General features: G+C 53.3%; 3 protein-coding genes across 4 annotated transcripts; 1 reads left to right on the forward strand and 2 right to left on the reverse strand.

The window, feature by feature from the left end:
- The first annotated feature begins 231 nt into the window (after positions 1-231).
- PLP2 (proteolipid protein 2) lies at positions 232-3,321 on the forward strand. Its single transcript, XM_081564873.1, has 5 exons — positions 232-430; positions 1,492-1,644; positions 1,752-1,847; positions 2,615-2,705; positions 2,901-3,321. Exons 1-5 carry the CDS (start codon positions 335-337, stop codon positions 2,921-2,923), a joined length of 459 nt encoding a protein of 152 aa, XP_081420999.1. The 5' UTR covers positions 232-334; the 3' UTR covers positions 2,924-3,321.
- Positions 3,322-3,323: 2 nt separating this feature from the next.
- PRICKLE3 (prickle planar cell polarity protein 3) lies at positions 3,324-12,138 on the reverse strand. Of its 2 annotated transcripts, none has more exons than XM_081564872.1 (9): positions 12,021-12,138; positions 10,760-10,845; positions 9,696-9,879; positions 7,524-7,637; positions 7,067-7,204; positions 6,050-6,253; positions 5,771-5,957; positions 4,721-5,020; positions 3,324-4,168 (listed from the first exon to the last, which is right to left on the reverse strand). In XM_081564872.1, exons 1-9 carry the CDS (start codon positions 12,060-12,062, stop codon positions 3,570-3,572), a joined length of 1,854 nt encoding a protein of 617 aa, XP_081420998.1. In that variant the 5' UTR covers positions 12,063-12,138; the 3' UTR covers positions 3,324-3,569. The 2 variants fall into 2 exon arrangements, with proteins under 2 accessions (XP_081420998.1, XP_081420997.1); XM_081564871.1 differs by having other exon boundaries at positions 7,491-7,637.
- A 3,518-nt stretch (positions 12,139-15,656) lies between these two features.
- SYP (synaptophysin) lies at positions 15,657-26,269 on the reverse strand. Its single transcript, XM_081567884.1, has 7 exons — positions 26,234-26,269; positions 25,028-25,093; positions 23,815-23,939; positions 20,734-20,929; positions 19,848-20,039; positions 17,930-18,260; positions 15,657-15,723 (listed from the first exon to the last, which is right to left on the reverse strand). The coding sequence occupies exons 1-6, from the start codon at positions 26,267-26,269 to the stop codon at positions 17,934-17,936; spliced, it is 942 nt and encodes a 313-aa protein (XP_081424010.1). The 3' UTR covers positions 15,657-15,723; positions 17,930-17,933.
- Positions 26,270-26,571: the final 302 nt, after the last annotated feature.

The raw sequence follows: 26,571 nt of genomic DNA on the forward strand, positions 1-26,571 counted from the left end.
ATTGGTATTCTAAAGGGTCTCTCCATTGCAACACAGTTCTGGTTCGAAGAACTGCCAAACTGGCGCCCCTGAGGACAGGGCGCCTCTGGGGCTGAGCGCCCGGCGGGGAGAATCCTCGGCGGGCGGGGCGAGGGGGCTTCCGGGGCGGCGGCCACCTGGCCCGACCCGCTTAAGCCCCGCCCGCTTCTGCTCTGCGCGGTGATTCACTCCCTCCTTCGCCCCGGGGGCCCCCTTCCCGGCCAGACGGCTGGCAATACGGCTGGGTGTGCAGCGTCCTCGAAAATACGAGACAGCGAGCAGGTCTTCTGCGCCTCTTGGGACTCGGGTCTACACCATGGCGGATTCCGAGCGCCTCTCGGCCCCCGGCTGCTGGGCCGCCTGCACCAGCTTCTCGCGCACCCGAAAGGGATTTCTCCTGTTTGCTGAGATTGTGAGCGTCCCGGGACTGGCGGGTGGGCAAAGGCGGGGTGGGGTGGCAGCAGCACGCGGAGCGGGGCAGCTCCAGGGGAGGCAGGCGCGCGGCCGGGGACTCTCGGCAGTGGGGCCCCAAGTGGGTGGGTTGATGGTGGAGGCCTGAAAGCAGGGGCGCACGCAGGGCCAAATCAGTGAGGTCTTGGAGAAGGTGGTCAGGAGCTGGCCCACGCGGTCAGGCAAGAGGCCCACAGGGCGTATGGCGGGCCCGGTAGAGAGAGACCCAGTAGACTCATCGGTGGACTCCTCAAAGGTGTCCCCAGGTCCTGGGTGTTGGGGGGACATCCCGTGGCAGGGCGTGGCGCGGCCTGGGCACAGGCGGGCGGGCTGGCAGAGCGCCCAGGGGCGGGACCTGTTGGGGTGGGGCCCCGCGCGCTCTAGTTCCGTGGGGTAGGGTGACTAGCCCTCTCCCAGTTCTTCCTAGCCCCTCTGTTGTGGGGTGGAAGGTCTTTAGCTATCTGGGCTGCTTAGGATCCTTGGTTTCCCGTACTCCTCAAAGTGGGAGCCTCCTTTGAGTCCCTTGTAAAAGGTGCAGCGCCTTTAATGGAGCCCTGCCCCTCTGGTGTTACTCTCACCGCCTCCCAGAGAGGTTGCTGGGGGAACCGCATGTTGCGCCCTGTCAAAGCCCTGAAGCTGTTGCCCTGAGTGCTGGAGGCAATACTCCCCACAGGGCATCCTAGAAGGAAAAAAGATGGGAAACCGAGGCACCCGACTCTACCTTCTAGCTGGGTGATTGTGAATAAGTCACTTCACATCTCTGCGCCTCACTTTCCTCATGTATAAAAAATAAAGGTACTAATAATAGTACCCAGTTCACTAGGTTATTGTGATGACTGAGTGAATTAATACTTGTGCAGCTCTTAGAACAACATTTGGAACACAGTGTGCACACACTAAGAGTTTAGCTATTGCTATTTGTCATTTTCCCAGTCCTGAGTTTGAGACGACCCCCACCCCAATTGAAACCAGTCCCCTCAGCCCTGGGAGTTGATTGAGGCCCCCTTTCACATATCCTTCCAGATACTATGCCTGGTGATTCTGATCTGCTTTAGTACCTCAACATCAGGGTACTCATTCTTGTCGGTGATAGAGATGATCTTTGCCGCTGTCTTCTTTGTTGTCTACATGTGTGACCTGCACACCAAGATACAGATCATCAACTGGCCTTGGAGTGTGAGAAAGGGGCCACAGTGGAAGGGCTAGGGAGGGATACCAGAAGTTGTGATTGGGGGGGGGGCAATTCTGAATGCTGACTTCCCTCTTCTCCCTACACCTCACAGGATTTCTTCCGAACCCTTGTAGCTGTCATTCTCTACCTGATCACCTCCATTGTGGTGCTCGTTGAGAGAGGAAACAACTCCAAAATCGCTGCGGGGGTAAAGGCTGTGGAGTCAGCTCCTAAGCACAGAGAGAAGGGTTTGAGGATCCTGGGGCTATTTCTGCCTCTGCTTCTGCCAGAAAGTGTGTGACTCACAGTAGTTCACACTTGTCCTCAGGGCCTGCAGGGAAGTCAGACTGAGGCCCTGGTTTTCCTCCCCAAATCATCATTTGCTGTAAAGAGCCATCCCTTGTCCGACACAAGGACTTTTGTGAGAAGCACAGAGGTGGAGGCACAAAGCACTATCAATGTCAATACATTAGACTAAACCATCTGCTAGAGCTTTGTTTCAATGCACAGTATGAATGGCATCCCCTATATGTGGAGCCTGGCTTCCCTGGTGGCTCAGTGGTAAAAAATCCGCCTGCAATGCAGAAGACCCATGTTCAATCGCTTGGTCGGGAAGATCCCCTGGAGAAGGGAATGGCAACCCACTCCAGTATTCTTGCCTGGGAAATCCCATGGATAGAGGAGGCTGGTGGGCTACAATCCATGGGGTCGCAAAAGAGTCAGACATGACTAAGGGACTAAACAACAACATATATGGGGCCACTGTGTTGCTGTACTGTGTTGAGGTGTACTAGGAAGAAGGAGGGTGGGGTAGAATCCAGTCTCTGGTCTTTCCCTGGGGCTCTCTGGGATCCCCACCTGCGGCTTTAACCATCATCCCTGCATGGGCTAGTCACTGGAGGTGGTGGATACAAGGAGATAGGAAGCTGGGTAGGCTGACCAGTCTAATCTACCCGCCCTCACTCCCATCCCCAGGTACTAGGCCTATGCGCTGCAGGCCTCTTTGGCTATGATGCCTACATTACCTTCCCCTTGCGGCAGCAGAGACATACAGCAGCCCCTACTGGTAAGTGTGTGGGTGTGTTGGGGGTGTTGCTAAGGGGGCTGAGAAGAAGATGGGTGTCCCAAGGGGCATGAATGCCAACTCTGTCTCTTGTTGGTACTTAAGGCTTTTGCCAATAAGTACCATAAGCTTCAGTCTTCTTATCTGTAAAACAGGCATATGGATCCAGCCAATGCTTTCTCTCTTTTCCTCTTGCAGACCCTGCAGATGGCCCGGTGTAGGTGAACTCTCTTCATTTCTCTCAGCAATCTGCAAATAACACCTCTATTGAAATAACTCCTCCCCACCCCTACAACACTCCCAGTCAACTCCCAGCTCCCTATTGAGGTAAAAGTGCCTTTATCGTGGAATTTGTCTTCCAGCCTGCCAATCAACCTTCCTGGGTATGGCTATCTTTATGTGTGTGCCCAGGGCCCCCTTCTGCAGTATCCAAACAGAGACATCAGTTCTGTCTGGACAATGCCCCCACCTAAGTCACAAAATGACGGAAGAGGGTACCTCAGATTTCAGACTCCAGGCCCCATGTTGTAACCCACTCTAAATACCTTCCTCAATGTGTGTAGGGGGTGGGGGATGTTCTGTGGAGCAATAAATAAATACTATGCAGATTATTAGAACATATGATAGTGAATAAATTAATCCTTTGATTAAATGTAGATAAATCTCAAGCATCAGTAGGGGGAAAATTGGGTAGGGGGGATGCTGGAGCAAGGAGGTAAAGAAGACAAGTCTGTTTTACAACAAATATTAAAATACTTCAGTAATACAAACAGACAAAGGAGGGAGGAAGGAAGGGAATCAATGACTTAAGTTGGGGTGTAGATGCCCACTGACTTAGAGTGAAGCCCCCCCAGAACTGTCACTCCTTCAAGCCACGATGCAGTTCCTATCTTTGGCCTGTCGAGACGTCCCTGGGCGAGAGTTCCCAGGGATCTGTGGAGATGTGGAGTTGGCGGTCTCAGCTGCAGTGTCTTGAGCAAGCACTGGCCTGCACAGGTGCGGGGACAGTGGGATGCGTTCCCCTAGGAAGTAGCCGTCGTCCTCTGAGGACTCGGAACTGGAACTGGAGGGTGAGCTGGAGCAAGATCCTGAGTCTGACCCTGATCCCAAGTCACACTGATGGTGGCGACGTCTCCCAAAGCGGCAGCGGTGGTGGTGATGGTGGTGGTGACGATGGTGGCGGTGGCGGCGACGCGTGGGGCCGCTGGGTGGGGGGCTGCGTGGTCTGCGGCGCTGGGCTGGGGGTGCACTCAGGGTCCGCCGCGGACCTCCCTCAGACACCAGAGGGTCACGGAAGCTGACACGAGGGGTGCTCTGGCGACCAAAGGCACCATCTTCTGGTCGTGGATCTGGCTGGCTGGGAGGCCCCAGGGGTGGTTCAGGGACACTGCGGAGCCCCAGCTCAGGCATGGAGTGGCGGTGGGGGGCCCCTCTCAGAAAGTGGGTGGGCTCTTCAGGGCCTGCAGCTGGAAAAAGATGGAGAGTTGCCCTATACCTCCTGCCCCACCCCACCCAGGAGAGACCTCTGGAAGGACCTTCTCTCTCCCCGATCAAGACTGGGAAAATGGGGGCAGGCATCGGGGTGGGGCAGAAAGGTGGGGAGTCCAGGAAATATAAGGCCTTAGGCAGGTTTTGGGTGGAGGTGAAAGCCGGAGTAAGGACTGGATTGGCGTATGGGGTGTGGCCGGGGTGTGGGCGTGGCCTCTGGTGGAAGGGGCGTGGTATAGGATGGAGCAGAATCCGGGCGGGGCCGGGGAGCAGAGGGTGAAGGGTCGAGGGTTTGGAGGAGGAACTTGGGCTCAAGCTGGGACAAGTTGAGGTAGGGGAAGGGCCCTGCACAGAAGTGGGGCGGAACCAGGATTCAAGTGGGGTGTAGTTTAGGCTGGAGATTAAGTCTGGAATGGTTTGGGGATGGAGCCAGGACTGAGATGGCTGTAGGGCCAGGGATGCAGGGTGAAGGGCCAGGGCTGGTCAAGGGGAAGGGACATAGTTCGGTTTGGGAAAGTGGGGTTGCTCACCAGGCGCTGCCTCAGTGTTGGTGCCTTTGGTGGTAGTCTCAGATGCCCCCTCCACAGCAGAGAAAGAGGCTGTAGAGGCTGTGAGAGGTGTGGAGACCGTGCTCACACTCCAGCTGCGGCGGCTGTGCCCCGGAGCCATGGGCTCAGACCCCAGGCTGCAGGCTCGAGAGCAGAAGATTAAGCCATGGCGTGGCAGGAAGGGGCGGCCCAGGAGAGCTCGCCCACAGCGACTACAACAGAAGCAGCGCTCTGAGGCGTGCCAGTGCTGGCCCTCATAAGCCATCTGGCCTTGGTCCAGGCCTGCAGGGACGGACAGGACGGGGAAAACTGAGGCAGAGCCCTCAGGCATATCCCCGACCCTACTGAATGGGGGCCCTTCTTGGGAATCTGGGGCAGGGTCCCTGGAGATGCCCTCTTCCCCCACCTCTACAGATTGGGGCCCTTCCTCACCCTCCTCTCCTGGAAACTGGCTGATAAATGTCTCCTTTGCTTCTCTTTCTTTCCCCAGGTGGCCCCTCCCACAGAGGAGGTGGGTATCAGACTCTAAGATGTGGGTCAGGCTTAGACATTAAGAGGTGGCTTCAGGTGGAAGGAGAATGGAAGGTAGACCTGAAGAAGAAACCTGGGTGGTGGAGCAGGGCGAGAAGGTAGGGCATGGCTTTGGTGGGAAAGGAGTAGATCTTAGAAGGTAGGGTTTACCTAGGCTGATGGAGGAGAGTGTGAGAGAACAGGGCATACCTTAGAGTACGGGCTAGGTTGAGAGGGTAGGAGAGTAACTTGGTGGTGGTGGGGATGCTAGAAATTAGAGGGCACTCTGGAGGTGGGCCTAGATATGTAGTGGTGCCTAGTGTAGGTGGGTTTAGAAAGGATGGCATGATGGGGGACATCAGTAATGGAATTGCAGTGAAGGGTATAGGGCTACGGTGCTGGGGCTAGAATTAAAGCATGGGGCATAATGGGAGATGGGGCCTGGAAGACAGATGGAAACCTGGGGGTGGGGCTATGACCCAGCTGTCCATCCATCGCCTAGCCAGTCCCATGTTCACCCACCAATGTGTTCCCCGCAGCCATCACAGTACTCCGCGTGGCGGGCCTCATAGCAGGCACAGCAGTGGGGGCGACTCTGGCGCATGACATAGCGTTGCCCCCCGAGTGATGCTTCACACTCAAAGCAGCAGAAGTGACCCATGTGCCAGTGCCGGCCCTCGGCTTCCGTGCACTCAGGGGAGAAGATGATCTGGCAGGCAAAGGCCATCCGTAGCCATCAGAAGGGTCTGCCCCTGGCCCTGCCCACCCTCCATTCCCACCGTTGGGCAGAAAGGCAGAAACCTCGTCACAGGCTTGGCAGCGTGGGCGCAGGCGTTCAGCATGGTGGCGACCACAGTAGACCTTGCCAGCATGGTAGAAGTAGATGAGGTCCACCAGCAGCTCCCGGCACGTGGAACACACAAAACACTGTGGGTGCCAGCAGGCACCTAGGCCTGCACGGCTGGCAAACACAGCAATGTCCCCACCTCCAATCTGCTTCCCACACTGTGAAATGACAGGTGAACACTGTCACCATCACTGAGATGGTCAGATGGATGGGGGTCAGCCAAGGTGTGTCACACCTGGGCCTTCCCCATGGCCTATGTGACCAGCCCCATCCAGGGGGTAACTTCAAGATAGGCCCGGCCTACATGGCTGGGGTGAAGGTGGGAGCAGGAGCCTTTAGAGAGCAACCCTGCTCCTGGGGAAAACTACAGAGACAGGCCCTATCTCTTGTGGGTGGCCTCAAAGGCAAGTATCACCTTTAGGGGGTTGGGAAAACCATAGAGACAGGTCAGGCCCAGTTGGGGGATCTTATCAATAGACCTTACCTAACAGTAAGATCTAAGACTAGGGCCCACTCACCAAGGGGGCCTCAGAAACAAATTCCACCCATCGCCCAGCTCTGAAGACATGCCCTGCCACTGTGGGTTGGTTCTTAAGAACAAGTCTTGATCATAAGAGGGCCAAAGAGATAGCCCACATTCCATGTCCACAGCATGGAAGGGAGAAAATGAACAGAGAAGGTCTACTAGGCTATCCTTAGAGACAGACCATACCTGACATGGGATCTGAGAAACAGGCCCCAGTCCACCAGGGGGCCCTACAGACAGACCTGGTTGGTCAGGGAGGCCTTAGATATGGTCCCTGCCCAACAGCATAATGTGAGGAAAAGACCCCACCTACCAGAGGGGACACTAGACAGACCACTAGAGCTTAAGTGACCAGCCTCATCTTCCCAGGGCCTGGGAGATGGGTCTGCACCCCAAGGCTTGGAGCAAAGGCACCACTTACTCACTGAGGCCCTCCATGGCTCACCTCCTCGCAGATGGCCCCAGTGATGGTCACGGGGAAGATGCGCACGGCGCCACGCCCCAGATTCTCCCGCTTCCGCTGCTGGCTGAAGGCTCTGAGCTCTTTCTTCTCCTCCTCTTCCAGTGCTGTACAGTACTGTGCCTGGAGTAGTGGGGGTCTTCCAGGCTCTTCCCCTGATGCCTGCCCCACCCTGACCTTCTTCCAGATTTCATCCTTGCTCAGCAAGTTTACTTCTACGCCTTTGTATAGGTGTCTCAAATACCCACCTCTTACTTCTCCCAAGGCCCAGCTGTGGTTTTTACCAAGGAATGTCCCCTGATCACCCCTGACTGTCTAGGCCTGTCCCCTCAGATCAGTTCACCTTTCCTCCTCTGAGCCTGCCCACTGCTTTCCAGCTCCCAGCATTTGTCCAGGCCGTGCCCCCTACCTGGCATGCCCTTCCTGTCTTCTGCCTCCTCACCTCACTGTCATGTGGGGGCAGCTGGTGCAGCAGCTGCTTGATCCTGTATTTCTCCCCAGGACTGTTGACATAGGGGACCTTGTCTTCTGGGAGGCAGCTGAAAAATTGGTATACCTGGAGGGACATAGGGGATGGGCGAAAATAATTGAGACTAGAGGTGATGCAGTGGGGTGGTTGTTGTTCAGTGGCTCAATCGTGTCCGACTCTTTGTGACCCCATAGACTGCAGCACACCAGGCTCCCCTGTCCTTCACTATCTCCCAGACTTTGCTCAAACTCATGTCCATTGAGTCAGTGTTGGTGGATCCCTACTTTTCTGAGAAAATTAAAGTCATCAGGAGGGAACTTCTACTGACCTCCCTCCATCTCTCCTTCCTACAGGTCAGATCCTTCCTGCCACCTCTCAAACATACTGAGAGTTCCTTCATGTCTTGACCCTTCTTTTCCCTCCATCTGCTGCTTCACTTTTCTTTCCCCATTTACAGCAAAATTCCTCAAAAATGTATGCGTTTGCTATCTCCATTTCATCTCCTCCCATTCTCTCTAGACCCCACTCCAGTTGGGCTTCTCCGCCCCCTCTGTCTCTGTCCCTCCTCCAAAGCTATTCCTGTCATAGTCATCGATGATATCCAGATTGCTAAACTAATTTCTCAGGTCTCAGTCTTCATCCAGTTTGACCCATCAGTAGCACTGGACACAGCCAATCACTCCCTGTTCCTGGAAACACTCTGTTCTGTTAGCTTCCACAAGACCACACGGGCCTGGGTTTGCTTCCTCCCACCTTATTGACTGCTCCTTCTCTGTCCCTCTTTTGGTTTCCTCCTCAGCTAGTTGATCCCTAATGTGAGAGGGTCCTCAGTCTCAGTCCTTGGTCCTCTTCCCTCTGTCTACCTTCAGTTCTTTGGGAATCATATCCAACTTCATGGCTATAAATACCATCTCCTGGCTAATGCCTCACAAATGCATACCTCTAGCCCTGTGACTTCTTGTTGAGTTCCAGAAAATGTGACCACTCAGATGTCCAACGGGCATCTCAAACTCCAGACAGCCAAAACCAAATGTATGCTCTTAGCCTTCAAACTTGTTTCTGCCTTGGTCTGCCCCATATCAGTCAATCCATCCATCCTTTGTGTCATCTTTGACTCCTCTCTCATACCCACAAGAAAATCCTCGAAGCTCTAGTTTCAAAATACAACTAGACTCTGACTACCGCTCACTACTTCCACTGCCAATGTCATGATCAGGATCAGTCACCTGGATCACTGCAGTTGCCTCCTCTTCACTAATCCCCTGCTTCCACTCTCACTCTCACAGTCCATTCTATACTCAGCAGCCAGAGGGATCCTGTTAAATGCTAAGACAAATCACATCCCTTCTTTGCTCACAAGCCTCTGGTGTCCTCTCCCTCATTCAATGTGGAAGTCAAAGTTGTGTCCATGGCCCCCACCATCTCTGACCTCACCTCCAACCACTGGCCCCATTGCTCACTGTGCTCCACATACACTGGCCTCCTCACTGTTTCTCACACATGCCAAGCACACTCCTGCCTCAGGGCCTTTGCATTAGCTTTTCCCCTTGCCTGGATTGTTCTAACCTCTGATATCTGCATAGCTCACATCCTCACCTTCTTCAGGAAGCTCAAACATCATACTGTCACAGAGGCTGACCTGGGCACCTTATTTACAATTCCAACATCTCTGTCTCTCCCCCACTTCCCTGCTCTATTTATTCCATAGCTCTTACACCATCTGACACATTTTTGTAGGTTTGCTTATTGTCTCTTGTTCCCTTTGGGAATACAACCTCCATGTGCGCAGGTGTATTTTTGTGTGTGTTTTTTGTTCATTGTTATGTTCTCAGAACAGTGTCTGACATGCAGTAAGTGCTCAGTGACTATTGAATGAATGAATGAATCAATGGAAATATGGTGAATGAAAAGTGCTGGGATAAGGCCTGAGGTAAGGCAAGAACAAGAGTGGGGTGATCAGGTCCTGAGGAACTGGCCCAGTGATCAATCAGCATTCCCTGCTAGATCACAGAGGGGTCAGAAGGACATGCACAGTCTGACCACATACTCTAGCGTTTCCCTGGAAATAGGTTCCCACCTGAGTGTGTGTGTATGTGTGTGTGTGCGCCCACTGGTGAGCAAGAGTGGGTGGTGGCGTTTGGTCACCTGCTCAGGCTTGAGACCAGGGGGCACCCAGGCATACTCCTCTGAGGCACAGCCTGAGTCATCATCGGAGATGGAGTGGCGCTGGAAGTCTGAGATTAGCCGACACATGATGCGTTCCAGGTCCACAGGCACTGCATGCACGGCGTGCTCCTCCCGCGGGCATTTGCAGTGCTGGCAGATCTTTCTGAGGGGGCCGGGATGGGGGTCAGTTCCTAAGGGATAGCCCACTGGGACCCCCTTGGCGGCCCAAGGAAGTCTAACTGAGGGGCAGAGACACGCAGGTTATCGTCAGCAAAAGACTTGGAGCCTGAGAGGGCTCTGGGCTTGGAGGCGGTGCAAAGCAGACGTGAGGCTGTGAGCCAAACCACTGTAGGGGAGTGGGCGGGGGCTGTGAAGGGCGGAGAGGCCACCTGGGCTGTGAGCTGCGAGCGGGGCTGTGGGCCTGGCCAGAGGATGGGAAGCGAGTGGTGGGGCTATGGGAGGTCTCAAGGCTATCCCCTGACTTTCAGCACTGGCACTTAGGTCACACTCTCCTGGCAGCGGACCTGAGTAGGGGCGGGGCTGAATCTGAGATTGGAGTTATAAATCTAGGGGTTTCCCCTCAGGACTTTGGAAGTTGTTGGAGGAACTTCTCCTAGAGGCGGGCTCTAGCCTGTGCTGAGGCTCTGAACTCGTGAGTGGGTGGGGCTCTGAGCCCGTGAGTAGGGCTCTGTTTTATTCTATGGGAGGTTTTGGGTACAGGGCTCCACTAGGAGGATAGGACCTGGGTATGGGAGAGGAGTTCTGAGCCCAAGAAGGGGGCTGGAGGTCAGTGGGCGGTGCTCAGAACCCGGGACCCAGGCTTTTCCTAGAGACGGGACTCGGAAACTAGGAGGATACTTCTGGGGGCGGGGACATGTAGTAGGCGGAGATCTCCTGGGAACGCCACAATTAGGACCGAGTCTGGGGAGGGAGGGGCTCTGGACCTGAGCTTTCTCCAAGACCGGGCTCCAGGCTAGGGGAGTGGCCTAAGTCTCGGTGGGTTCTCCTAAGGGCAGGACCCTGATGTAGGCAAGGTCACCTACCTCCAGCCATGTAGCAGGAAGCCGGGGCACTGCTCCCTGCAGGAGTTGCAGGGCTGGCCGCGGTCTGGGTCCTCTGCTTCTGGAGGCTGTAGTGGGCGGGGGCAGACGCGGGACCGGGCGAGGTGCGCGCGGGCGGGGAGGGAGAGGGAAATCAACGCCCGCCTCTCCATTCCAAGGACAGCAACCACAGGCCAGGGCCTGTCCCACCAGGGCAACGCCAGGCAGGCTGGGACAGAGCCCAGAGCAGAGGGGGACACTACCGAGGTAGAGGCGGGGCAGCTGAGGCTACCTCCCTATATGCCCCCCTTTCAGGGAATTTCCCCTCCCTGGGCCAGCCTCAGACTCCCCTCATCCAGCCTGGACACCTCCCACCAGCCTCTGAATCCTTAAGGCCTCAATTCAGGGCACTCTACCCACCAGAGCAGAGACCCTAATCTGGGTGTCTCTTCCCAGGCCTCATCTCGCTGGGCCCCTTCTCCACTCAGGAACCGGCAGCACTCCAGTTCCACAGGTTGGGAGTCTGAGACCCCATCCTTACTTGGGATCCCCACGTGAACCCTGTTCCTGTTTTCAGAAGCTCAAGAGCTCTTCCCCAAACCCTGGCTTCACCTTTTCAAACCCCAGGAACTGTGACCCTCCTCTGGGATCTCAGGAGGCCCTTGAGCCATTCAGAAACTCACACCCCAAGAATCCTTGGCCCTTATCCCTCATATCCTAGGGCTATTCACTCTTCTGGACCAGACCCCACCCAGATAGCCCCTCCAAAGGAAGAGAGAGACCCTCCCATCTACGAAGTCAAAAGCTCCGTGATTCAAGTGGAAGCCTGGAAGCTCTCTTATCCCCATATCCCAACCACTTGACTCTCAATATTCGGGCACCCCAGGAGTGTAGGGCCTCACCCCTCAGTTCACCTTCCACCCAGGTACAGGGGGAGGTCCCTTTCTTCAGAAGCTCAGGAGGTCTCTGCTTATTCTAGGATTTCAGGACCCAGTCTTTTGGCTCTCAGAATCCCCTCCCATAATTCACCTAAGAGGGGAGTGCACCAAGTCCCCTGCGTACTGATAAAGGTGTGCGGACAGGTGATTAGGGAGCAAGGGCCACCAGATTTCCACGTTCCTTCATCCACATGCTTCCAGCAGCCCTCCGGTCTGGGTATCCTGGGGATGGGGATTCCCAGATCCTCTGTGGAACACCTCCTCTCTATCCCTTGCCTGGGTCTCAGTTTACCCCGACCCCCACCGCTGCCCCGAGTCTCGCTCACCGCACGCCCGGAGCGGCGCCTCCGGGACCCACGCGCGAACATGGCGCGCTCAGGAAGGGTCCAGCCGGGCCGGGTCAGGCGAACGGAATCCTTGTGGACGTCTGGCCACCGCGCGTCCGGCAGGGGAGCTCTCGGTTCCGTAAATCTGACACCAGCGTAGGAGGAGCGCGCCCAGCGGGGTCCGCCCCTGGGCCTGTAGTCTCTCCCGGGCCAAGGCGCCCCCTGCCTAGAGGTGAGGGGCGCGCAGCCCAGGATCACCGTGCCCGACAGCTTCCCGGCACTCCTGCCTGGGCGGGAGCTGGGCCTCAGAAATCACAGCCCCTAGAACCCCAGGGTTCCATATGATCTCTCACACGGTGTTCTAGGGCTGGAGGGCTCTGTTGCGGAGGAGGGGAACTTGGAAGTGGTGACCTGACTGCAAGGAGTGTGCGCTACAGTACTTGTATTGACACTTTGTGTCAATTTATCTTGGATGTTTATTTGGGGGATGGGTTAAAGCTACCTCTTGGTCCTCCCCTCACTGCTGATGATCTGAGGGTCTCTTTCCCTCCAATTAATGCTGCACGAACGGTCTCCAACACTATTGCAGCCCTGTCTGAAAGCTAGGGAGAAGGCGATGGCACCCCACTCCAGTACTCTTGCCTGGAAACTCCCTTGGACGGAGGAGCCTGGTAGGCTGCAGTCCACGGGGTCGCGAAGAGTCGGACACGACTGAGCGACTTCACTTTCACTTTTCACTCTCATGCATTGGAGAAGGAAATGGCAACCCACTCCAGTATTCTTGCCTGGAGAATCCCAGGGACGAGGGAGCCTGGTGAGCTGACGTCTATGGGGTCGCACAGAGTTGGACACGACTGAAGCGACTTAGCAGCAGCAGCTGAAAGCTAGAATTTGTACCCCAGCTCCCCATGTCCTCGCTCACATCCGCTTTCAGACAGAGCCAGGGTTATTTGAGATTTATGGGAAAGGGCTTAAACGGACTGGCCAGGTTCCGCGGCCCTGTTCCCATCCTTACAGTTCCAACTGCGAGACCCCGTAAGTCCTCAGAAATAGATTTTAAAGGCTTCTCTCCCCTGCTCCCGCTTTTCTCTTTCCAGGTATTCTTTCCCTGAGCTAGGAGTCTCTCCTTTGCCCTCTCAGGCTTCGCTATGCTTCGGGGTGGGAGGAGGGGGTCCCTGGCACACAGAACTCCGATGCCCGGCCAAGGTAGGCACCACAACGGGCAGCGGTCCACCGGCCCTTCACGGTGGGCGCCGGGGATCCTAATCCCCCACGCCCCCACCCTACCCCACCCCGGACCCATTACGCAAACCCGGTCATTTCCCGCCCCTCCCTGCCCCAGGGAGGAGCCAGGACAGGTTATAGAGAATGAATGAAAGAACTAACTAGTCTCCTCGGAGCCCCGCCTCCGTCTTGCTGCCTAGTCAGTCTCCCGGTTCTCCAGCAGGAGCGCAGGCAAGGAAACGGAGAGACAGGAGGGTCTGAAGAATGCGAGGTGGGTGACTAGAGGGAAGTCTCCTTGTGAAGCATGGGAATCCTATATGAACCCTTTGGGGATTCAAGGACAGGGCTCCCCAGAGTCTGGGAAAGGGCCTAAGGAACCCAAATTAGAACCGAACTGTAGAGAGACTCAATGGTAAAGAATCCACCTGCAATGCTGGAGACACAGAAGGCTTGGGTTCGATCCCTGGGTCAGGAAGATCCCCTGGAGGAGGAAATGGCAACCCACTCCAGTATTCTTGCCTGGAAAATTCTATGGACAGAGGAGCCTGGTGGGCTACTTTGTGGTCCATGAGACCGCAAAGAGTCGGATGCGACTCGGCATTCGGTGGCCAGTAGTAGGACAGTGGGCAGGGCTACTCTGAGTGTGACTTTGAACAATCGGCAAGCGAGGCTTCACAGAGGATGCAGCTCAGCAAAACACTGTTGGAGGGGCTGAAAATGGGGTTTCTCGAATAGTGTCCAGCAGGTCAGAGGTGGAGCTTTCTCTTACCTTCTTTTCCCCGTCTTTCCCTTTGTCCCCCGCCTCCGCCCCCGCCCCCCCAAAAAAGAAGTCAGAGCCGTGAGAAGTCAGAGCCGTGTGGACTAGGTGGTTGAGGAATTTATTTACGGGAGAATTAATCATATTTGTTCTTCCTCGGGGAGGGAGTCTTCAAACAATATCGAAGGGCACGGGAAAGGGAGAAGGTCTGGAGGGGTGGGGGAGGGGCAACAGCCAGACAAAATGGCAACACACGATCACAGGCACTACAGACACCACAGACACAGCAGAGGAGGCAGGATAGGGGCTCCAGACCGGGCCTCCAACCACCCCGGACGGAAGGGGGTGTGGAGGGAGGGAGGAGGCAAGGGAAGGGGGGAGAGAGGGTGGGTTGGCCCCACAGACCCTTTGGCTCTGTCCACTGATTGCCTAGCTGGCCCATCTCAGGGTGGGCAAAGGTGTGTGTGGGGGTGCCTCTCTCGGGATCCCACCCCTTAACCTCCAAGTCTTATTTCTCAGCTTTTCCTGGGCCACCTCAGTCCCCAGCTTTGGCCAAAGATATTCCCTCCACCCCTAACAAAACCCATCCCTTAGCCCCAGCCAAGCCTCTCATCCTACCCTCCCCACTGCCAAGCCCATCCACTTTAAAATAGATTTTCTTCGCTGCTCCATTGCTGGGGCAGGGCTGCCCTTTTTGATACCACCAGGCAGGCCCCACTATGAGCCCCCAACTGTCTAGAATCCCGACCATGACCTCACTCCAAGTTTGGCCCATTCCGGAACCCCACTTCTAGGCTTGCCCAAGGTCTGCCCCCTTTAGAATCAAACTCAGTCTATGGAATGTTCCAAGTCACACCCCTTTCATAGATTCTGGTCCCAATCCGAGACCCGCCCACTCTGGAGCCTCACCCACTGTCTAGTTCAAGCCCCACCCTCTCTAAAACCAGCCCTCAGCGTTTTTCTCTACTTGGTTCCCCGGTCCCTAGTCACACTCCTTCCTTAGAACTCTGTCCTACTCTAACCTCTGCCCACTGTGGGCCCTACCACCGCCTCACTCAAACCTCCACCCCTTCTAGACCCCTACCCTCAGCCTTCTTCCAAGCCCCATTCTAGAATGCTATAGGGCACCCCTCTTCTTGAGACTCCAAATCCAGTGTGTCTGGAACCCAACCCATCTGCTTATTTGTCCCCTCCACTCCAGAGCTCCTCTCCAAGACCACCTTGGGTCCCAGGCTCACCCAGTCTCTGCCTTTCTCCCCTCTTCAAGGTTGGATTTTCCCTAATGGCCCCTGTTCAGGAATTGCTGGAGGAAATCAAGGCCAGAGTCAGGAGGAGGAGAGGGAGAAAGGGGAGATAGTCTGAACTCACACCCACCCTCCCCACGCAGCCTTCTGTCTCCTCCCTGTGCCCCTTAAAGAGTCCCCCCAACCTCAGGGCACAGGGCCAGGGAACAGAGAGGGGCCAAAGGATGAAGGGGAAAGGGTAGGGGTAAGAGAAGGGCCCACTCAAGATCGGGTCCTTAATGCACAAGGGGAGTGGAGTGGGGGCAGGGCTTAGACAGATAAATAGATATTTATATATAATATATATATATAAACAGCAAAGACAGTTAAGGGTCTCCTGGCTTGAGGGGTGGAGACCTGGGGTGTAGGGGTGGTAAGTGGGGGCAGGCCTTCTCCTGAGCTCTTGCCTACCCATGGGGTCCTCCCAGGCTGCACTGACCTGTGGAGACAAAAGACATAAAAAGGAGAGGTGGTCCAGACACAGGTAGTGCCCTTAGGGAAGGGCTGGGCTGCTATGCCTCTGCTCAGGCTTTACCCTCTATCTGCCATGCCCTTCTTCCTTCCTTCTTCCTTCACTTACAGTCTTGGGATCAGCTTCATCCCAGCTGCTCCTGTTGGGAAGATATACCTTACCTCCACTAGATTAGGTACCAAAGAAACTATGGTTTCCTTTTGGATTGGTTTCCCCTAATCCCAAAATATCTGTTAACAGGTACTGTTCTCCTCATTGCTGATAAACTACATTGAGCAGAGCGAAGATCCATATCTTTGTGGAGCTTACATTGTAGCAGGGGAGACAGAGAGACTTCAAACAATGACCATGATGTGTAAATAAATTATCTAGTATGACATAAGGTGATAATAAGTGAAGTGGAAAAACAAAAAGTAGACTGGGATAAGGGGGATTAGGAGTGCCAGTAGGGAAAGAAAGGTTGCTCTAGTAAGTAGGTAGTCAGAGAAGACTTCATTGAAGAAGTGACATTGGAATAAAGACTTAAGGAGGTGAGGGAATGAACCATGCAGATAACCAAGGAGAAGTACATTCTGGGCAGGGAGCACAGCTGTCAGTGCAAGGGCCCTGGGGTGAGACCACATCTAGTGTGTTTGAGGAACAGCAAGGAGATCCGTGGGACTTCAATGGAGTGAGCAAGGGAGAGTGATGTCAGAGAGATAGGTAATGGGGTCACATAGGACCTTGTGGACAAAGTTGTGAGGACTTCAGCTTTGACTCTGGATCAGGTATAAATCAAGGGGAAATTTTAAAATGATAGTAAAATGTTTTATGCTATGTTGTTTCAGTAAACGTTTCTTAACATTAGTAGTGCTCTGATTTATCTATGGCATGAATTAGTCATGGTGACATCCCCTACTCTAGTAGAAGAGATAGTAAATAAACATATAAACTAATAATTACAGACTGTGATAAAGAAAACATAGGGAAAGGTAAGAAAAGGGACTTGTAAGGAGTTGGCCAGGTAAGGTTATCAGTGTGTGTGGGTTTGAAACTCCAAGGAGAAAGCAAGTACCAAGACCATGAAGTTGGACTGTGCCTGGCGCATCGAGATGGCCAGTGTGGCTGGAACAGAGTCAGGGGGAGTGGTTGGGGATGAGAGGTCAGAGAAGTGAGGGGTGGGGCTAGATTGTGTAGGGCTCATGGGCCATAGTGAAGGCTTTGGCTTTTATTCTGAGTGAGCCCCAGCAGAGATTTAAGTTCTGAGCACAGGAGGGCTGTGGCTTGATTTAGGATTTAACAGGGTCGTTCTCCAACCTGTGAGCAGAATATAATGGGAATAGAGGTGGAAACCAGTGAAGAGGTCCAGGGGGACAGTGTGAAGATTATAGATATATTTTGAAGGAAGACCCAACAGGAATTTTTAATGAATTGTATATGAGATACCTAATAAACTCCTCCCTGCCCCTTCCATCCTGGCCAAGTGCCAGAAGCTACCTCCACCTGTGTTGCCATTTCCTTGCCTTTCCCTCTAACGCCATCAGCCTGCCTCTATTTCCCATCTTCCCCTCTCACATGCGAGGGAAATCTCGCTTCTCTTTAGGGTCCCAACAAGGCAGGCAAGACTTCCCAATGCCCCCTGCTTCGCTCCGCCCCGCCCCTTTCCTTCTTGGAAATTCCACACCACCCCCCTCATCTCCAGGGTTGCGGAGAGGTGGCGGATCTGTCACCTCCTTCCAGATTAGTAATCGCTGACCTTCATGATTCAAGCTCATTTACCCTCATCATCCATTGGCCTTATCTTAACACACTGGCTAAGACCCACCTCCTCTTCCCTCCTCGGCGCCTGCGCCCAGCTGACTTTCCAGTATGCAAATCCTCCTGTTATTCCTCCTTTCATTGGTTGCTCTGCCTGCTTCTCTCCCTGCCCTTCCATCAGAGCAGCACTTCCACCTCTCTCCCATTGGCTCTTCATTCTGCCTATTTTCAAAAGCCACTGTTCTCCTCTCCACCATTGGCTAGTTACTCGCCCTTAACATGTAGCTCGGCCTCTCTATTGGCGCCTTCAAACGGCCGTCCTTACTTGTCCAGCTAGCGTCCTATGTACCATATACTCCTGGCTCTTATTGGTTCATTGACCCGCCCATCTTCTCTCATGAACTCTCATTGGCCATCTCACCCGTCTGTCACTCACCAGACTACATCTGATTGGAGAAGGATGTGGGTGCACCCTGAGGGCCGTAGCCTTGCTGCCCGTAGTCGCCCTGAGGCCCATAGCCACCGCCACCGCTGCTGGCCGGCTGCCCGTAGTCTGGCTGATAGCCGCCCTGGGGCCCGTAGGAGTCCTGGGGCCCGTACCCGCCAGGGCCCTGCCCGTAGCCTGCCTCGCCATAGGCGTCCCCGGGCGCCGGTTGCTTCTCAGGGGCACCGGGAGGAGCTCGCAGGAATGGGGCGGCCCAGCCTGTCTCCTTGAACACGAACCACAGGTTGCCGACCCAGAGCACTAGGTTCAGGAAGCCAAACACCTGCGGGGAGACAAAGCTTTGCTGTCATCTAGCGCTCATTGCCCTGGTGGTCCCGGGGAACACTGAGGCTGTTTGCATCGGGCTTGGATTCGCGGGCGCCCAGAGGGTGATGGTTTCTGAGATCCTGACCCTCCGAGTCTCAGCACATGAATGTCTATGTGCAAAAAAATCACCGTGTTGGGGTGATTAGAATTCACATTCCGTTCGATGCATGATACAGGGCGCTCGGGGCTGGTGCACCGGGATGACCTGGAGGGATGGGATGGGGAGGGAGGAGGGAGGTGGGAGGTGGGAGGTGGGAGGGGGGTTCTGGAAGGGGAACACATGTACACCCATGGTGGATTCATGTCAATGTATGGCAAAACAAATACAATATTGTAAAGTTAAAAAATAGATAAATAAACTAATTTAAAAAATATAAATAAAAAAATTAAAAAAAAATAGAATTCACATTCCCAGGGATATACGTGCTTATGTATTTTCATATATACACGTTTATACATGTACAGAATATAGTAAATGAATCTAATTTTGTAGGATATAGTAAAATGTTAAGCATAAATTTTTATTAAATATGTAGGCATAACACTAATAAACACATATACACACATATGTATATACAAATATGTATAAATACATATGTGTAAAGTACATAAACGGGGTTTTCCAGGCAAGAATACTGGAGTGGGTTGCCATTTCCTTTTCCAGGAGATCTTCCTGACCCAGGGATCGAACCCGCCTCTCCTGTGTCTCCTGCATTGCAGGCAGTTTCTTTACCACTAAACCACCAGGGGCTTATGTATAAATACCTATGTGTAAAGTATATAACTATATGATTTATACTAAAACAAATATATGGAATTTGTATAAATATGTACAATGTAATTCAGTTTGGGGCCAGAAAGTAATATTTCTACTCTACAGTTGAGGAAACTGAGGCCCAGAGAAGCTAAGTGGCTGGAGGTCTGATAGCCAGCAATTGACAGAAAAAAGTTGGAACCTTAGAATCTGTAACAGTTGTATACGACTTACCATGTGCCAGCTGCTTTTCTAAGCATTTTGTATGTTATTATTCCACTAATCAACTTCGAAGCAGAACCTCTTGTTTTCAATTTATATGCTCAAACTGAGGTCTGAGAGGCTATCTATTGACAGTTATAGGTTATAGAGCTTGCAAGTGGCAGAACTGGGATTTGAGCTCAACCTGACTCTGGTCAGTAGGGGGCGTCCAGATGGGAAACATTTCAAGTTATTCTTTCATTTTGCATGTAAGGAAACAGGTCCCTACAGGGTACTCACTGAGTTGCCAGAGATTTTACATGACTAGGCTGAGACTGGGATCCAGGACCTAACTGGACAGAAAATCTCATGTTCCACTTTTGGGAACAGTTTGTGGTGTCACAGTGGTTACAATTACTATCTCATCCTTCTAGGCTCTGTTGTTTGCATGCTTCCTCCAGGGAGCCCTCTCGGATATCTTCAGAATTCTCTCATTTTTTTTTTCTCTCCACCAATCCCCCTCCCCATGTCAGATTAAGTTTCCCAGCCACCCTCCCCAGCTGGCCCAGCCAGCTTCCTAGAACTTACCACCGAGGTGTTGAGGCCAGAGGTAACAGGGTCCCTCAGCTCCTTGCATGTATTCCCTGGCTGGTGGCAGACATACATCCCCTTAATAATGTTCTCTGGGTCTGTGGCCATCTTCACGTCTGACAGCCCCTTGGCCCAGGCCGATGAGCTAACCAGCCACATGAAGGCAAACACTGCTGTGGCCAGAAAGTCCTAGGACAGGCAGGGGAGAGGGATACAGAGCCATGAGTGGGCTGCTTCATGCTGGGCTGTGGGGCCTCCTCAGATCACAGACTTTCTTGGGAGGTGGGGTCCCCCAGAAGAGGCTTGTCTCTCCCCTGCCTTTCCAGCTCTTGAAGCCCCCAACACTCACTTGAAGGTGGCCCTCCTCACTTGGATGTGTGTGTCTTTGTGTGTATATGTGACACAGAGGGTGTGAGAGTGTGATTGTGGTATGTGGGGGGGTTGTGTGTGTGAGGAAAGTTCTGTGAGTTGGTTGTCTAATCTGTGGCAAGTAGTGTGTCTTTCCACTTTTGTCTGAATGTGGGGATTTGTGTCATTTTGTATCTGGAATGAGGGTGTATGAGTACAGCTGTATAGGAATCAGTGTGTCTGTGTGGTGTGATGGATGACGAGCCTGACTGACGTAATGAACCTCTGTGTGCTCCTTTCTTTCATCTAGACTGTGGGGTTTGGTGAGAGGTGGTAAGTTTCCAGGTGTCTGGGATTCCATGTGGGCTGTAGATGTGTCCCTGTCATTCTATGAGTCAGTGTCTCTGATGCTCATAGCAGCAGTGGTTGCGTGTGAGCCTGTCTGGAACTTGGTGTGGCCTCTGAAAATGGCTGTGTCCCCAAGGCTCCATGTCCCCTGGCCCCTGCATGCATGTGAGTGGCTGTGGGAGCTCACCAGCATGGGCCCTTTGTTGTTCTCTCGGTACTTGTTCTGCAGGAAGATGTAGGTAGCCAGAGCCCCCATGGAGTAGAGGAAGGCAAACACGGCCACGGTGACAAAGAATTCAGCTGATGAGGAGTAGTTCCCCACCAGGAAGATTTTTTTAGGGTCCCCTTGGCAGGTGGGTGCCTCAAAGTACACTTCGTGCAGCCTGTGGAGAGAGGTGGGCAGGTGTGGCCTAGGCCCTAAGAACTCCCTTCCCCTCCCCCTTTCCCAGTCATGGGTCCTCCCAGATTCTGACACGATCCCAGGAAGAGGAGGAGATAACCATTCACGAGCACCTACTGTGTACCAGTCACATTTCATTATTTGTTGTTGTTTGGCTTTTATGGTTGTGCTGCAGGGCTTGTGGGATCCTAATTCCCTGACCAGGGATTGAACCCATGCCTTCAGCAGTGAAAGCATAGAGTCCTAACCACTAGACCACCAGGAAAGTCCTGCAGTCACATTTCAGTGATTGCTGAGAACATCCCGGTGAAATAGGTGTTATTCAGCCCTCACTCCAATCTAGGCACTTTGGCCCCTCGGTTATTCATAGAACACACCAGGCACCCTCCCACCCTAGGATCTTTGCGCTAGAATGCTCTCCTAGATAGCTCATATCTTACCCACTCCATCTCCTTCAAGCTTTGCTACACTGGTGATCTTCTCAGTTAGGTCTTCCCTGATCTATTTAAAATTAAATCTAACCATTCCCTCCCAGCACTCCTTAGCCCCCTTCTTTGCTCCATTTTCTCTGCAACTGTGATACCCCACTGGCCATACCATGTATGTTACTTTTTTCCTTGATTTTTGCTGTAAGTACAAGAGGGCAGGGCTTTTTCCTTGGTTTTGTTCACCGTTGTGCCCTTAAGTCCCGGAACAGTGCTGCCACATAGTAGGCGCTCAATAAGTATTTATTAAATGAAATATGTGGAGGCAGAAACAGAGGCTCCAAGAAACGCATTGACTTGCCTAAAGTCACACAGCTGGCATGGGAATGACAGAATTGGGATCTGAATCCTGTGTTTTTCCCCTATGTCATGTTGACTCTTCTCTCCACCTCACTTCAGGTCCTCAAAAGAAAAACAAATGTGTACATAGCAGAGGAGAGCCCAGAGACTACAATATAGGAGGAGACGGACAGAAAAACAGGAGGGTAGAAGGGATGCAAGAACAGGATGGGTGTCTGTGAGGTGTGGGTGGGGCGGGTGGGGGCAGACTGGGAAGACATGTGGTGTGAGGGAAGAGGGGTCATAAGGAGGAATGTGTGTGGGGAGAAAGACTGGGGTGACATCCCTGAGCTCTGACCTCAGGTTGGGGGGCAGGATCCTGAGATAAGGAAATGGTGCCGGTGCCCTTGTATAGCAAAGGCCCTAAGGGAAGGGCTTAAACGTATTGATCAGCTCCAAGCATTTTACATAATTGCCTCTTTTAAGGACCCTCCCCCACAATTCTCTGAAGGAGGCATTATTATACCTGTTTTACAGAAGAACAAACCGAGGCTCTGCAAGACTAAGTTACTTATCCGGGGCTGCAAGGCTGCTAAATGATGGAGCTAGGAGTTGGGTCTGGTTTGAGTTTTTGGGTTTCTAGGGGGAATGAAGCGTCCTTGAGGGGGGTTATTGGGGCAGTGGCAGGGTTGGTCAAGGGGAACACAGGCTAAAGATTTTTTTTCCCTGGCAGACTTGTGGGTAAAGGGCAGATCCTCAGAACCTGAGGCTCTAGGCATGGGAGGTGTTGGGGGCCACAGATTTTTGTGGCCTTCTAGATCCCAAAGTATCCTATATTGCAACCCCTACTCCTTCCCCAAACTCCCTCGGCTTCTGTGAGCTGGTGGGTCCCTGGTTGCCATGCCCCCTCCCCAGCCTCTCAGACCATGCCTCCCTGGCACTTTTCCACTTTTCTTTTGATTATTGCTCAGGGCCACTGCTGGACTATCCTCTCTTCGGTCTTCCCTCTCACCTTGGATGATCTCCTGAGCCTACGTTTACACTTAATGCTCAAAAACCCCTAATTTCCAACTCAATCCCTGACCTCTTTCCTGAGTTCTTTACACTTCTTTATTTCCCTTATTTTAACAAACACTTATGGAGTGCCTATTGTGTGTTTGGCACTGTGCTAAGCATTTTACAAGTATTAATTCACTTAATATGTATCATAACCCTGTAGGATGAGTATTATTATCCCCTTTTATGGATGAAGAAATGGAGACCTGGAGCAGGTATGTGACTTGTCCTAGTAGTGGAAGAGACTCAGGAGCCTCCATTGAAATTGTCCCTGTAAGTCTCTGTCTTTCCATGGCTAGGAGGTAAGCCTCTCCATTAGGGCAGCCACTTTGCCTGCTTGTGCTCACTCTCATGTACCTAGCACCCAGCAGATGGTAAGAGCTCAATAATTCTCAGAACTGCTTAATTGGGTTTAATCCTTCCCTATGGCTAAGTAGAACCCCCTCATTATTCTCTATCATAAGACCCTGCAGGAGGATCCCCTCCTTGGATTTCTCCCAATCTGCAATTATCTTTATTAATTTGTTTATTTGTTATAATGTTGGCTCCACGAGGGTAGGGAGCTTGGTCTGTTTTGTTCACTGTTTTATCCCCAGCACTTTGAGCAGTACCTGACATACAATAGGTTCTCAAGAAATGTATATGGAATGAATGAATGGGAATTAAATAATAATATTGGCTAACATTATTATCCTATGGCATTAAGGATACATATATGTGTGTGTGTGTGTGTGTATATATATATATATATATATATATATAATTTTGAATCTTATTTATTGCTAGTCTCTTGTCCCTCCCCTTCACTAGAACATGGCCAGAGGGCAACAGCCTATGCCTGTCTTGGTCACCACATGTCCTAGATGTCCAGAGCAGTGCCAGGCACAAGGTAGGTGCTCAGTGCATGTGCAGTGACCTGAGTGGGTGTGGTCTCCCGAGGTGGAGGCTGGGCAGGAGCCTCTGGGGTGGAGGTGTTGGCCAGTCCCGACCCCCCACCCCCATCCCAGGCCTGTCAGGATCCCAGGGGTGGGCTAGAGTGGGGGCACACCTGAAGGGGTACTCGAATTCGACCTCGATGTTGAGGTCACTCTTGGTCTTGTTGGCACAGTCCACACTCAGCTGGAACTCCCCACTGTAACTGCCGCATGTGGCAAAGGCGAAGATGGCAAAGACCTTGGGCAGTAGGGGTGGGATGGCTACAGTGAGCCTGTGTGCACGTGGGATGGAGCTGCCCTCCTCTGGATAGATCTGGACCCAGCATAGGCAGCAGCAGATGGACTAGTCCCCGCCCCCACCTCCTAATCAGGGCTCATAGGGCCCAAGGACAAGCTGATTAGAGGGGTGTGACTATCTCTTCCAGTCTTTCTCCCAGTGTCTCTCTTGGGCTCTACATCTCAATAATGCTCTGATTCCCCTTGTTCTGTCTCAGTCTCTCTGTCTCTGTTGTCCTCTAGTTCCTCAGTCTCTCTCTCTGTATTTCTCCATGTCTTTGTCTTTCTCAAATATCTCTGTCTCTCTGCTTCTCTCTCTACTTCTCTAGTATCTATGTGTGTCTCTTTCTGCCTCTTCTCTCTCTCTCTGAATGTATGTCTGTGTGTGTGTGTGCCTTTCTGTTTCTTGGTCTGTCTCTAACTCCCTGCTTTGTCTCTGACTTGTTGTCTCTATGGTGCTCTCTCTGTCTCTCTCCTGCCTTTCTGTTTATCAATTTATCTCTTTCTCTTTTCCCAGTGGGTCTCTTCTCCTTCTATCTCTTTCTCTCCCCCACCCTACTTTTCTTCCTCTCTTCCTGTGTCTGTTTCTCTTTGCATCTCTGTTCATCTTTCTCTGTCTCCCGTTTCTTTGTCTCTTTCTTATCTCTATGTCTTTTTTCTGGGTGTTTCCATCTCTGTCTCCATCATTCCTGATCTCCCATTCTCTCTGTCTCCTTCACTGCCTCTGGGTTTCTCTGGCTTTGTGTCTCTCCCTGGAGCAACCAGCTTTGGGCTTCACCTCCCTTGCCCCTCTCTCACCTCAGGAGAGGAAGTAGCACATCACAATATTCCACTTCATGATGTGGGTACCCTTGGCCTTATGCGATGTTACATCATGGCCCATCCATTCTCTGGCCCAAATGCCCTGGGACTTCACCCTGGAGCCCAATTCTCCCATACCCTTTGCCCCCCATCCACCCATCTATTCCTCCCTCCCCATCCATACTCTACCTCTGCTCTTCCAAACCCCAGAACCTCCCTCTTTCTCCCCACAGCTCAGACCACACTCACCCATTGCAGCACCTTCACGAAGCCGAGGGGCTCCTTGACCACCCGGAACTGACCCCCAGCCACCAGCTGAGGAGAGAAGTAGTGGGGAAGGGTGGGGTTGTTGGGGATGGAGAGGGAGGTGAGGGACAAGGCCACCAGGCAATAACCCCTGGGGATAAGGCATGTGATCTTTGGGAGAGAGTGACGTTTGGAGAGAAGGTGAAAAGGAGAAAGTGACACTTTGGGGAAGGTGTGAGCTCAGGGTCTCTGAAGAAGATCCCTGGGGTTCAGGGAGGTGGGGAGATAGATGGTAGAGGGGTTGAAGGGTGAGGAAGATGGGGATGGAGTCAGGACTAATTAAGGAAGGAGAGAAGGTTTGAAATCATAAAGATGAATCAGATGGCAAAGGGGATCAGGTGGAGAGAGTGAGGAAGGAGTTCGGGTTCATTAAGGTGGGGAAAATGGTCTTGGATGGTGAAGGTGAGTCACAACAGGGAGGGAGTTGGGTTGGCTGGGGGGAGGGGTCTGCAGCGGTAAAGGTGAGTCAGATGATGGTGGTGGGGTGTCTGAGATGATGAGGATAGGGAGGGGTTAGTTCTGGTTAGAGATGGGCGAGGTTCTGAGGTGGTGAAGAAGAGTGCGATGGCAGAAGGTCTGGACTGATTAAGGTGGAGGAGAGCTGGGACACGGCTTCACTGTATATGTGCTGGGGGAAAGGAGACTAGAGGTTTGGGAGAAGCGAAACGGATCGTCCCCCTTGGTCTGCTCTGGGGGAAGAGGTGGTCGTCTACCAGGGTACCATCTGGAAGGGTCTGGAAGGGGCAGGTGTCAGCCCTCCCCTGCACCCCCGCCCCCACTCCTTCTGTCGCTCTATTTCCTAGCTCATCCGCAGCACCCCCCATCTTCCGTCCATTCTCCCTTCCCTTCCCTCCTTGCCTATACCCTAGCTCTAAGACCCCTCTTCTTCCTCGCTCGCCTGTAAGGAAATGGCTTCTGGCGGCTCCCGCTGCGGCAGTGAGGACAGCCCTCGCTGCGGCAAAGGGCGCACTCCTTTTCTCCACCTCCCCTTCTCTCCCCTCGTCTGCCGCAGACCCCAGCCCCAGAGCCGGGGACCAGGCGTCCGCTGCTAGAATTCTGGCCACCACCTCTTAGAGTAGGCAGATTCACTGCGACCCGGGCGAGGAGGCGGGCAGCGGCGGGCTCTGTCCGCGGTGCTGGAACGCGTACCTGATTCACCACGTCCATGTCGGCCAGCAGCAGCATCAGCAATGCGGGGGGCGGGAGGCGCCTGCTAGCAAGGGCGGGCGCAGGGCGCGGCGGGGGCGGCGCGCGATCGTCGGAACAGCCCAGGCGGCCGCAGCTCCGCCCCTCGAACCTCCGCCTCACTCGCAGAGGGAGCCTGCGCACAGCGGCCGTGTCTAAATCTCACTGGTCGCCATTCCAGCCGGGAGGTTGGAACCGTGAGAATTCTCTGGGAAGGTCGTGATCTCTGAAAACACGGCTCGAGATCTGGGGAGGTGGACCGTTCCGTCCAACAGTAGGACAGTTTGCCAGGCCCTTTACTG

Source organism: Giraffa tippelskirchi, chromosome X (genome assembly GCF_054371585.1).
Source record: "Giraffa tippelskirchi isolate mGirTip1 chromosome X, T2T-mGirTip1v1.2.pri, whole genome shotgun sequence".
Taxonomy (NCBI): domain Eukaryota; kingdom Metazoa; phylum Chordata; class Mammalia; order Artiodactyla; family Giraffidae; genus Giraffa; species Giraffa tippelskirchi.